Source organism: Cololabis saira, chromosome 2 (assembly GCF_033807715.1).
Source record: "Cololabis saira isolate AMF1-May2022 chromosome 2, fColSai1.1, whole genome shotgun sequence".
Lineage (NCBI taxonomy): Eukaryota > Metazoa > Chordata > Actinopteri > Beloniformes > Belonidae > Cololabis > Cololabis saira.
This window is the reverse complement of record NC_084588.1, coordinates 7628065-7641219: the sequence shown is the minus strand read 5'-3', so window position 1 is coordinate 7641219 and position 13155 is coordinate 7628065. Positions and strand designations below refer to the sequence as shown.

General features: G+C 41.7%; 1 protein-coding gene across 1 annotated transcript; it reads right to left on the bottom strand.

The window, feature by feature from the left end:
* Positions 1–7661: 7661 nt before the first annotated feature.
* Positions 7662–12428, bottom strand: LOC133457678 (cytochrome b-c1 complex subunit Rieske, mitochondrial). Its single transcript, XM_061736986.1, has 2 exons — positions 12170–12428; positions 7662–8654 (listed from the first exon to the last, which is right to left on the bottom strand). Exons 1-2 carry the CDS (start codon positions 12378–12380, stop codon positions 8044–8046), a joined length of 822 nt encoding a protein of 273 aa, XP_061592970.1. The 5' UTR covers positions 12381–12428; the 3' UTR covers positions 7662–8043.
* Between the last annotated feature and the right edge of the window lie 727 nt (positions 12429–13155).

Here is a 13155-nt window from a genome sequence, read left to right as displayed (position 1 = left end):
TTGGGGACAAAACTGCACTGCAGACAGCACTGCATCAATAACATCAACAACATCTTGTATCAGTGCTCTTGGTAGAAGTCATTTACACTTTAGTTTCAGATACACTGCTATAAAACCTGTTCATTCTTCCCTTCTTAAAGCGAGACTGACGGACCTCTTTAATCACCATCTCTAAAACCGCCCAACGACACATCTGAAAAGTGCTTACGCGAGAAGAATTGACTTTAAAATGTAAAGTGCTTTGAGATGTCATGTGCTATAAATTGGTGTTGTATAAGTTAAAATGACCTGAAGTGAGTTTAATTAAACTGGCACCTTTCCTGTAAAAATACAGAGGAGGTCCTTCATGATCCTAAAGAGAGCTGAAGCCAGATCTCTTTCATGCTCACGTATGCACCCTCGGGATTTACTCCTTGTTCATGAGACTGTTTAATCTCTAGACCCGCTTTGATCTACAAAACTACCATACTCATTTGGAGCTACAATTGATAATTTTTGCAATATCTTCCATCCAAAACTGTTGCCTATGCCAGATTCTGCAACTCCAACCTAAATACACGAGCAGAGACTGAAAATCTCTAGACCAGTGTTTTTCTGTTCTGCATTGCGCAGCGTTGGTGACCGCGCTAATGCAACGGCCAGTAAGAAGGCTGGGCGTCGCCTGCCACGTGAAGGCGATGGCAGGTAAGGTGACCATGCGAAGGCAGGTAGGGTGACCACGCAAAGGTGAAGGCGAAGGCAGGTAGGGTGACCACGCGAAGGCAGGTAGGGTGACCACACGAAGGCAGGTAGGGTGACCACACGAAGGTGAAGGCAAAGGCAGGTAGGGTGACCACACGAAGGTGAAGGCAAAGGCAGGTAGGGTGACCACGCAAAGGTGAAGGCGAAGGCAGGTAGGGTGACCACGCGAAGGTGATGGCAGGTAAGGTGACCATGCAAAGGCAGGTAAGGTGACCACGTGAAGGTGATGGCAGGTACAGTGACCATGCGAAGGCAGGTAGGGAGACCGCGCAAAGGCGATGGCAGGTAAGGTGACCATGCAAAGGTGAAGGCGAAGGCAGGTAGGGTGACCATGCAAAGGTGAAGGCGAAGGCAGGTAGGGTGACCATGCGAAGGCAGGTAGGGTGACCATGCAAAGGTGAAGGCGAAGGCAGGTAGGGAGACCATGCAAAGGCGATGGCAGGTAAGGTGACCGCGCGAAGGCGATGGCAGGTAAGGTGACCATGCGAAGGCAGGTAGGGTGACCACGCGAAGGTGAAGGCGATGGCGGGTAGGGGCGACCACGTGAAGGCGACGGCAGGTAAGGTGACCATGCGAATGCGAAGGCAGGTAGGGTGACCACGCGAAAGCAGGTAGAGTAGCGACGCAAAGGCAGGTAGGGTGACCACGCGAAGCTGAAGGCGATGGCAGGTAGGGATGACCACGCAAAGGCAGGTAGGGTGACCACGCGAAGGTGAAGGCAATGGCAGGTAAAGTGACTACGAGAAGGTCAAGGTGATGGCAGGTAGGGTGACCACGCGAAGGCGAATGCAGGTTGGGTGACCACGGCAAGGCCAAGGCAGGTAGGGTGACCATGCGAAGGTGAAGGCGATGGCAGGTTGGGTGACCACGCGAAGGTGAAGGCAATGGCAGGTAGGGGCGACCAAGCAAAGGCGACGGCAGGTAAGGTGACCACGCAAAGGCAACGGCAGGTAGAGTGACCATGCAAAGCTGAAGGCGATGGCAGGTAGGGTGACCATGCGAAGGTGACGGCAGGTTGGGGACCAATTCAGTCCTAGAAGACTAACAGTCGGTTTCTTTGAAATATGATAAAAGACATGTTTTTCAGTTATATTTTCATTCTCCACAACCATCATTCTACCCATTTTCCCTCAAACTGCAGCTGCAGTTCTAAATTTAGCCTTTATTTCACTGGTAAAGGCTGCTGCACTTCAATAAGTGAAAGCTGAATAATTCTGCTACCTCACACCCCCATCCGTCTCCTTCATCGTTTCTCTCTCTTCCCTTCACCTACCTGAGCAGTGTTTTCCCCTGCTACCGACAGTCTTTTCATTTACTGAAACTTGTTAACACAGTGTGATATTATGCAAGTTCGTTTCATCATGTTCATTGGAACTAATGTGCATCAGCCTTGAATCTGTGAGCAATCTCGGCTTCAGCTGCTCACTAATTACCATAGTTGCACTTCGATGTAGTGGGGAAGCACTGGAGACGACTTGGACGGCATTTTTAACTAAGAGATAATGAATATCTAACATTACAGATGGGAAATTCTGTAATTACAGTGGGGCAAAAAAGTATGTAGTCACCAATTGTGTTCTCCCACTTAAAAAGATGAGAGAGGCCTATAATTTTCATCATAGTTACACTTCAACAATGAGAGACAGAATGGGGGGAAACAATCCAAGAAATCACATTGTAGGATTTTTACTGAATTAATTGTTAAATTCCTCTATAAAACAGGTAGTATTTGGTCACCTACAAACAAGCAAGATTTCTGGCTTTCACAGAGCTGTATCTTCTTCTTTAAGAGGCTCCTCTGTCCTCCACTCGTTACCTGTATTAATGACACCCGTTTTAACTGGTTATCAGTCAAATAATCTTTTTACCTTCCATAGGATGGCAGCTGAATGGGAACACGATCTCCAGGTCCAGCAACACGAACATCTCGCAGTTTTGACTTCTCCAGCTTCAGTTACAGCACCCAAGCTTCATGCCACGCATTGTTCAAACACTGGCTAGGCTTGACATTTGCTTTCAAATAAACAAAACGATCATGTTTGTATGAAATGACACAACCAACTTTGTCTCTGTGCAGATATTGATAAACCTCAGAAGCTTTCAGTTTGTCCATTGCGGATTGCAGGAAGTAGGAGCAGATCCTGCTGTCCGTTCTGCTGCTGTCATCACGTTATCCTCCCAGTTCTGCACTGAATTCAGGTGGGGAGAGTAACGCCATCTCCAGTCAAAGTAGTAGAACCGTGTTCCCATGACAAAGACATAGTTGTCGACATTAAAAGCTCACGAGCAGCGAGTCTTTGCTTTAGGTTTGTGTCCACGCCGCTGTGTTTACACCGGTAGACGCTGCGCAAACCACTCCCGCCGGAAATGACCTGCATAAATGCAGAGTAATGGCAGCGCCCGTGTTTTGGCGCGTAAAACTGTCTATAAAAGACACCTGTCCACAACCTCAAACAGTCACACTGCAAACTCGACTATGGCCAAGACCAAAGAGCTGTCAAAGGACGTGAGAAACAGAATTGTAGACCTGCACCAGGACCAGGACCAGGACCAGACCTGCACCAGGCTGGGAAGACCGAATCTGCAATAGGTAAGCAGCTTGGTGTGAAGAAATCAACTGTGGGAGCAATTATTAGAAAATGGAAGACGTACAAGACACTGATAATCTCCTCCATCTGGGGCTCCAAGATATCACCCCGTGGGGTAAAAATGATCACAAGAATGGTGAGAAAAGATCCCAGAACCACACAGGGACCTAGTGAATGACCTGAAGAGAACTGGGACCAAAGTAACAAAGGAACCATCAGTAACACACTACGATCAGGGACTCAGATCCTGCAGGGCCAGACGTTCCCCCTGCTGAAGACAGTCCATGTCCAGGCCCATCTGAAGTTTGCTAGAGAGCATTTGGCTGAAGTTGAAATTTTTCTTTGTGTGTGTGTTATTATGCCTTTACGGAAAAACAGACAAACATCAGCATCACATGTAAGTATGTAGAAAAACAGGCTAACTGTTAGAACAGTTGTTTATTTCAAAATGTAAAAGCATTAATGTGGATGTAGCTTAAACCCTTCCCAATATTCCCAGGAGTGGATGTCCCAGTGAGTAAACCACAAAGTCAGACCGTGCAAGAGCAACATCTTAAATGCTCAAATTCCTGAAAGTATATTAAGGAAAGCTCAAAGAAACGTGGCCCGTTTGTAGGGGTTGCCAGTCTGGCTGCAACAGTAAGTCGGCATAATCAGTTACACTGATTACTAAAACTGGTTAATGCAAATGGGGTGGTTTAATGGAAATGAGGTGTGGGATTGGGAAGAGCGGAGTAAGTAGACAAGCAGCGTTGCAGGACGGTGAATATCTTGCAGATTTCCTGCTGGTGGTGATGCCACTGAGGGCTTGCGACGCCTGGCTCCATCAGCTATCTTCTGTCGCTGCTGGTGCGACGCCTTTGTGAGCTGTGATGAACAGCTGTTATTTCTCAGCAGCACCCAGGCCAGGCGCAAGAAAGGTACGACGTCAATAAATGTCCACTAAATGGTTAGCTGAAAAAAATCTATCTATCGATTAGCTGACTACCAAGATAAAGATTATTGGCAGCCCTAGTAGCCAGGAGAAGCTTCCTCTCTCTAAGAACACGATGACAGCGCAGCTTACGTGTGCAAAGTTACATATAGGACAATATCCTTTGCACACAACATCAAAATGCACATTTTTTTTTTATTTTGTTGCAAAATGTTCAGCAAAATATGAGGAAATCAGCATCTCGCTGAAACTGGACCATGATACAGGACAAACCTAGTAACACATGTAATATTCAACACAATAGCTGGCAAAAATAAATGAATAAATAAAATAATCAATAGGTCGCAATGGCTCAATCAAAGTTTAATGATTCAATTGAAATGATACGGAGAAACCTGCACGTGATCCCTCCTCACCTCAATTAAGCAAAGCAACGTTGCAAAGAAGGACGAGGCAGAATTTATCTGTGACGTGCACTAAATACTCAGAGATCATAGGGGAAAATATTGACTTCAAATCAATCCAGCTGGACGTGTTGTAAAAATCATACGTTCTGTTTTTCACACATTGCTTCTGCATTTTGTCTTTTTTTTTGCAATAATGACAATATATCCATGTGTTTTTGTTGCTTCAAGGATTTTATTATATTTATTAACCAATCTTGTAGGTCTGATGCAGATGAATTATAATGGGGACTTTAACAACAAATGAACTGTTAAACAAACTCCATTTGAGCTTTAATGTGACTCTCAGAGGAACATCTGCCTGCAGCAGTTGAACCAGTTTATTTCATTACACTCAACCATGAATTGTGAAATGTTTTATGCACATAAAAATAGATTATATTTTCATGCTAAACTGCTGAAGGTTTAAAACACCTATATAAATAGAGATTTCTTTTTAAATATGCCTTTTTGTCTCAGTTTATGAAGCTGTGTGTGTGTGTGTGTGTGTGTGTGTGTGTGTGTGTGCTCTTTTGTGAGTCAATCATACAATTTTATGCACACAAGCCACACTCCCCTTTTAAATCATGAATGCATGCATGGATGCATACACACAAGTACTTTGCAACCTTGATATAAAATATTGTTTGTGGCAATGATAAACAAGAAAATGGAGGATGAGTCACAGAAAAGAAGATGTGCATGTACCGATTATAAAACTGAGATTCATCACCAAAGTGGAGACGAGTTTTATTTGATGATATTTGATGTTTGTTTGTTCTGGAAATACAAAAAAAAAAAAAAAAAACTCACAAAGGGAAAAAGACAAATCTGAAAAAAGCCAAGAGGAAAGAACACAAATAGAAGAAAATAAGTAAATAAATATGGTTAATCCTTTGTACTGGGAGTCATCACCATCAGCTAGGTCTGCAACTAAAGAAGCATTGTATATACGGTATATATATATATATATATATATATATATATATATATATATATATATATATATATATATATATATATATGTATTTGTGTATAGATAGATAGATCATTTATACATATATGCATGTATGTGTGTATAAATATTCATAAAGTGTAGTGTATAAATATAAATACATTCCAGATCAAAATCTTAAGAGCAGAATAAAACAGTCTTCCAGCTTTGAATATCCCATTTTTGGTGCTCCCTTGCAAAGTCAAAAAATAGACAATTTTGTGGCGCTGAAGGAGACGTGACCTTTGAAGATGATTTTTGTTCTGGAAGCCCTTCCCTCGAGACGCCGTCTGATGGTAATTGGGCTGCAGTCAGCACCAGTAATGGCCTTATTTTAGGTTGAGGATCATCCCGTGTCTTGACAGGCAACCGGATCCTCCAGCTCAACGCCGGTGAAATGTTTTTGGGTGTACCTCTTCATTTGTTTCCCCTAAAACCCCTCAGGATCTTTTAAAAAATTCAAAATGACTGTCTTACGCGTCCGACCTCAGGAGCGATGGCACGTTGTGAGAGGCCTTGCTTATGCAACTCAACAATCCTACCACTGTCAAGGATGCAAGCTTTTCTGCCTTATCCACCTTTGAAAGAAAATGACATGAAATCCAGTTTTTGGCTTTTAAAGACTGTGGTTAAACTTTTAATCAGCTGATGAACAGCCCATTTTAGTTAAATTGTTGTTTTTAACAAATTGACAGCTCAAAATGTTTATATATCCATTTATATTATATATACAGTACAGACCAAACAGACTTCTCATTCAAACAAATGGAGAAGTGTGTCCAAACTTTTGGTCTGTAGTATATATTTGTATGTATGTATGTATATATATATATATATATATATATATATATATATATACACACACACACATACTTAGTCAACTGTCAACCTTTTTTTAATCTACTTTAAGGCATCGTCAGACATCTGGTGAGATGTTTTCTACACTCACTCATCTAAAAATTCTATAGTAAACTCATGACAAAGATGAACCAGGCCGTTCTCTTATCGTATTACTCGGTGGACCTTCAGTGTATCAAATCAATGCACTGCATGGATCAAATGCATTTACCATGATGTTTTTAGTGGGATTGTGTTGTGTGCTTATGTCAATTATGTGAATCTGGTCCCATTACTCACACCAGCACCTGTTTACATGTTTTACCACTGCTTGCCATCTCCCATCTATGATTGTTTTCTTTTTCTTTCTATTATTCACTCTTTTTAAGCAGTAAAGAGCTCACCGAGATTATAGAAAATCTTTTACATGAGTTCCCTCACCAAGACAGCTGCAGGACATTTAACAAGATTACAGAATTCCAACTCCAGATTGATTTAATGTTTACACAACAGTGATTAGTTCCCCTGTTACAAACGGTTGAAGATACTGTGGAAGTTTAACCCAAGTTCTCATTGTTCAGACTAAAAGCCATCATGTGTCTGAAGCAGAAGCTTGTTTCACTGAAAAACTGGATAAAAAAACAAAACAAACCTAAAATCACTGATCTTTAATACAGGACTGTCTCAGAAAATTAGAATATTCCTTTTATTATTTTAATATTGCTGATTATGGCTTACAGCTTAAGAAAACTCAAATATCATATCTCAAAAAATTAGAACTTAAACTGTAAACCATATTCAGCAATATTAAAATAATAAAAGGCTTGCAATATTTCAGTTGATTTGTAATGAATCCAGAATGTATGACATTTGTTTTTTTAAATTGCATTACAGAAAATAAAGAACTTTATCACAATATTCTAATTTTCTGAGACAGTCCTGTATGTTAATGTGAACATGCTACTACTAACGCCTTGCAGACGGCAATGTGCGAAGCTGTGATTATGATTTTGAAAAAAGCAATTCTTTTGAGTAAAATAAAAGCGCCAGATGTTTTTCAAATAAAATAGATCTTTATTGACACCTGAACACATTTCATTTCTCATTATTAAATGAATGATAACTTAAGAGAAACTGGCTTTTTATTTCATATTCACATCTTTTTAAATACAAGAGAATATGTCAACTTTTGTTTACAACTATTAAATTATCATTAATGTAATGAGCTGAAACATGAAAGTGGTAGAACAGACATCACCCCTAGCTTTTTTTTTTATGTGTACGCGACTGTAGCAGAGAAAGAAAGAACCAACATGGCAGACGTGTCATTTTTAAGTGAGATTCTGCAATTTATTTTCCTTGCACCAGCTGCAAATCCTACAGAAAAACCGATGTGAATGTTTCACAATGTCCTCAACGTATCGGCAGGCAATGCGTGTACCCTTATCATGTTTCTGGCAGACTGAAAGCTGTAGTATAGAACCAGCCGTGTCTGGTGAGTGCTGCTTATCCCACTATCACCGTTTCTTCATCTGGAAACTCGTAGTAGGGGACCTCCAGGTTGAGTGGAGCGGGACCTTTCCTGATGCGGCCCGAGGCGTCGTAGTGTGAGCCGTGACACGGGCAGTAATAACCGCCGTAGTCCCCGGCGTTGGCGATGGGCACGCAACCCAGATGCGTGCACACTCCGAGGACGATGACCCAGCTGGGCTTTTGGACCCGGTCCTTGTCGTGCTCGGGGTCTCGCAGCTCCCCGAGGTTGACGGCGGCTTCCGTCTCGATCTCCTTCTCGGTGCGGTGACGTACGAACAGCGGTTTGCCTCTCCACTTGAAGGTCATGTTCTTGCCTTCGGGGATGTCGCCCAGCTTGATTTCGATCTTGGACATGGCCAGGACGTCGGCCGAGGCGCTCATGGAGGAAACGAACTGAGTGACGACGGTCTTGGCGGCGTAGACGCCCACCACGGCGGCGGTCCCGGTGACCAGGTAGGAAAAGGCTCTCCTGGATTCACTGCTCTCCTTGGAGGACTGGTTGGGGTCGATGACATCCTGACGCCTGTAGTCGGAGAAGTCTGGTACCCTGATGTCTGTGTGGGCAAACCGGACTCCGGAACAGCCTGAGAAAACCAAACACATGCCATTGGTTAAACTGGAGATGAACTACTGTAAAAGAAAAAAACAAAACATTGACCAACACACAAGAACCACTCAAGTTGTATTTTTCTGCATGAAGAACAGACCAAATCAATAATTCAAACACAATACGACGCATAACTTCCTCAATGTTTTCTGAACTACTGATCGTGTCATGTCTGTCCATTTCTGCATGCAAACGTACCTCTCCGCACCACACACACAAACACACACATAACAATAGGAAGAAACTTCAGCATCTAGTTAAATCCTGTAACAAATATTGAGGTCCCACCTCATTTTATGAACTTGTTTTAAAAACAGATGTCAGAGGTTGGTTGCCCCAATATTTTTCAGGGTACCTCCACAAGTAAAATTTTTTATGGACAATATAAATACCATGTTTTTTTTATTTTTCACAGAAATAAAGACTTCCATTCATTTTTTCATATAAGTGCAAGACAATCATTAACAAGAAAAATAGGAACTTTTTAGATACAGCTAAACACTATTAGAGCATGTCATATTGTTAAAGAATATTTTATTGTTTTTTCCTAGCCAGAGAACGGTTCAATAATATTGCTGGTCTTTTGTGATTACACAAACATGTAAAGTAGAAATATTTGTGCCACCACATACAGGAGGTTACAATCAATCAACGTTGCCAACAGGTGTGATGTGATATAGATATATAGATATAGATATATATATATATATATATATATATATATATATATATGGACAGTAAATTATATATCAAAATAAAATAGAAGGCTTGAGGTTTAAGGAGGAAAAATAAATTAATTAAAAAAAAATAAAATATCAGGAAATATTATATTTTTCACATAAGCTTCTCGTTTTTACCGCTTTGGGGTTCCTGCTCTGTTTAAGACTGTCTGAATATGATATTAATATAGCTTTGAGAATAATTATATTTGGACGTTGGCTAGCAAATTTAGTACAGTGAATATATTTAGCAATAATTAAGAGAAGGTTGATTAAATATACTTTGTCTGGGCTTGTCATATCATTTTTGATACACCAAATAGTACATGTTGAATTCTCAACTTAAAGGAAGAATCAACTTTAGCATTTATAAAATGATAAAGGTCAATCCAGAGACCATGAGTATATGTGCAATTCCAGAATAAGTGAGATATTGTTTCATCCACATTACCACAAAAAGGACATTGTCTCAATGTTTACCTTATATTTAATAAGATTGGTCTTGACTGGATAGCATTTATGAAGTATTTTAAAAGTAACCTCTCAAACTTTGTTTGTAATAATACATTTTCTTGACAAGACCCATGTGTTTTTACAATCTATCTCATTATATAAGTTCACTAGCGGAGCAGGCAGAGGGGGCGGCCACCCCGGGCCCACGCCGAAAAGGAAAAAAAAAAAAGGTGTGCTGAATAAAATAAGGAAAGTTGGACTGTATAACACTTGCGTTCATAAGGATAAAGGTGTTTAAAAAATAAACATAAAAGAAATAGTCCCCTCTCCCCGTGTGTGTCTGCCTGTCATGCATGTTCATGCGCGCGCATGTTGTCTGTTTACTTTTAGCCAGTTGTCGCATCAGAGCCTTAAAGCAGGAAAGTCATGCTGAGTTTCAGCAGCTGAAGTTGATTAAAAACTATCTCCAGGCTGCATGGATGAGGCCAGACTATCAAACCTCACCTTGCTCTCAATCGAGAGGGACATCGCCGTTGATGAGAGCAAAGTGATTGAAAGGTTTGCGGCGATGAAGAACCGGCTGATGGTTTGGAAATAGTTCGGATTTGAAAAAGTTTTAAAATTAAAGTTTTTGCATTTTGGATTGTACAATGTACTATCATTGGTAAGCTGTCATAATATTAATTATTTCTGATAACATTGTCATAATGCTGAATATATGGCCTTTCCTATATTGTTTGTTGCTGTTTGACCGCCGTGTCTGATTGTGTTAAATACATGTCGTTGCACATTGTAGTCTGTTGTCGTGTAGGTTGAACACGTGTGTCTGAATTGTGCTACTCGGCTATATTGAATCCGACGTCACTGGATGTGATTTGATTTTTATCTCCAGGCTTTTTTTTTTAGCAATTATGTTTTAACGGGGATGTTTAGGCCACAAGGGCCCATCTAGAATGCTTCGCCCCCCCTGGGCTGGGACCCCTGCTCCGCCCCAGTATAAGTTATTCCAATAGAAAACTGCTGCAGGTTTAGAAACAATATCTCTCTGTATAATATACCTAATGCAATGATTCGTAATTTTATCACTTAGTAAAGGGCAAATATTACCAACATATATGTCATCAGAATTCTATATATTGTTATACAGCAGGACAGCTGTACATATATATGATATACAGAAGTGTAAGTAACAAAGTACAAATACTTCGTTACCTTACAAATTACTTACTAATTTTGGTTATCTATACTTCACTGGAGTAATTATTTTTCAGACGACTTTTTACGTTTACTCTCGTTAGCCTCGTTACTCTATTTCATTTCGGCCTTTAATAAAAACTATCCAGTTAAATTGCTCCATCCGGATAGAGTGAATTTGGTTGTGGTTGTTTCAGATGTTCTTGTCCAGTTTTGTTCTTACATCCGTTCCCTCAGATTCCTGCAACTAAACTTGGATGTACGTTCCAATAAAGGTTAGGATAAATGATAACATGCCTCTGAAGTTTGACTTTTTGCACCATTACAATACTTATAGGCATCATCATAGTCATCATATCTCCTGCTCTCTGAAACACATGTTAATACTCAATAGTCACATATATGGTTCTTTAATATATTTGCATTATACTAAGATGCATTCATTTTCAATGGCTTTTGTCCTTAATGGCTTTTTTCCCCCTTACATTACTTTCACTTTTATACTTTAAGTAGTTTTGAAACCAGTACTTTTATACTTTTACTTGAGTAAAAAACTTGAGTTGATACTTCAACTTCTACAGGAGTATTTTTAAACTCTAGTATCTATACTTCTACCTGAGTAATGAATGTGAATACTGAAGACACCTCTGACAACATATATGTCATCAGAATGTATTGTTATCCATCAGGACAGCTGTAAATATATATATATATATACAAATATATAAATAAAAATATTGATCTCCAGCAGGACGGAGGCTGAGCAGCAGTGACGTCAGCAGCTACTTCCGGGAATCACCGGTGTGACTTTGAGACATAACTGGACTCTAATAGTTAGAGAATAATCACGCTTTCTGACTGATTGTCCTGCCAGCATGTGTGTAGTCATCATCACGCGGACAAACCAACTATCATCATCATGTAGCTGGATGCAGAACAGACCAGTTACTGCTGTGTAGCTGCGGGGCTAACGGCGGCTAGAGGACTCGGGAAGGTGGTTACGATCATCAAACTCTCAACACAAACCTATACTAACTACCTGCTCCAGACGGGACAGTACTGTTCAGTACCGGGGGTGGGGAGTGTGTTATATACCTCAGTTCTGAGGAGGACTGGTTGGACTCACCGTTGATGCTAACCGTCACCACGGGCCCGGTCCTCGGGCTCTGGCCGCTCAGAGACTCCCGGCACAGGAACGGCTTCTTCCGGTCCAGCAGGATCTTCTCTCCCTTCACCACCACCCCGGGGACCAGCGGCTTCAGCGGGCCGGCCACTGTAAAGGCGGTAGCCTGTAAATAAGGGGAGAAAGCCCCCGACCGGGCAGCCAGAGACATCATGGTTACAGCCCTGCTCACACGACCTTGTCCGTCTGCGCATGCGCTCCGGATGACGTCACGGCGGGACGTAGTCACGCTGCGTACGTATCATTGCGCAATCATTTTGACTTACTTTTGACCATGGACTAAGACCCCGTCCACACGTAGCCGGGTATTTTTAAAAACGAATATTTCCCCCCTCCGTTTATAAAAAAATTTGCATCCACACGTAACCGAAGATCTGCGTTTTCGAACACATTCATAAGCATTCTAACCTGTAGATAATCTGCGGCTCCCGGGGAAGCTCCGCGGGCTCCGCCGCTCCGCCGCTCCGGGGCTCCGGGGGGCTCGGCGGGGCTCCACGGAGGTTCAGCCTCCGCGGCTCCGCGGAGCCCTCTGTGTCGGTGTAACGCAGTAAGCGGCCGGTCAAGAGCAGAGACCATTTATTTAATAAATGGCTTGGAGAACAGATGCTGGATCATCTGTATTTCTATAGTAAACAAAAGTCGCACGTCAGAGCAGATTTGTTGTTGTTTTGGCGCATAATGTGACGTTCGAAAACGCAAATCTCCGGTTATGTGTGTCCACACGCATCTACATAAACGGAGTTTTCAAAAATCTTCACTTTGCCCGGAGTTTTTTTAAACCTTCGTTTATTTGCGTTTTCGTGTGGATGACAGGTCAAAACGGAGGAAAATATCTCCGGTTTAGCAGATATCCGCAGATATCCGGCTACGTGTGGACGGGTGACCCCGTCCACACGTAGCCGGATATCTGCGGATATCTGCTAAACCGG

Bases quoted from the DNA above. Each gene is read 5' to 3' on its own strand.
- LOC133457678 (XM_061736986.1), bottom strand. From the start codon at position 12,380: ATGATGTCTCTGGCTGCCCGGTCGGGGGCTTTCTCCCCTTATTTACAG. The intron at 8,655-12,169 runs GTGAGTCCAACC...TGGTTTTCTCAG, and splicing joins GGTGACGGTTAGCATCAACG to GCTGTTCCGGAGTCCGGTTT.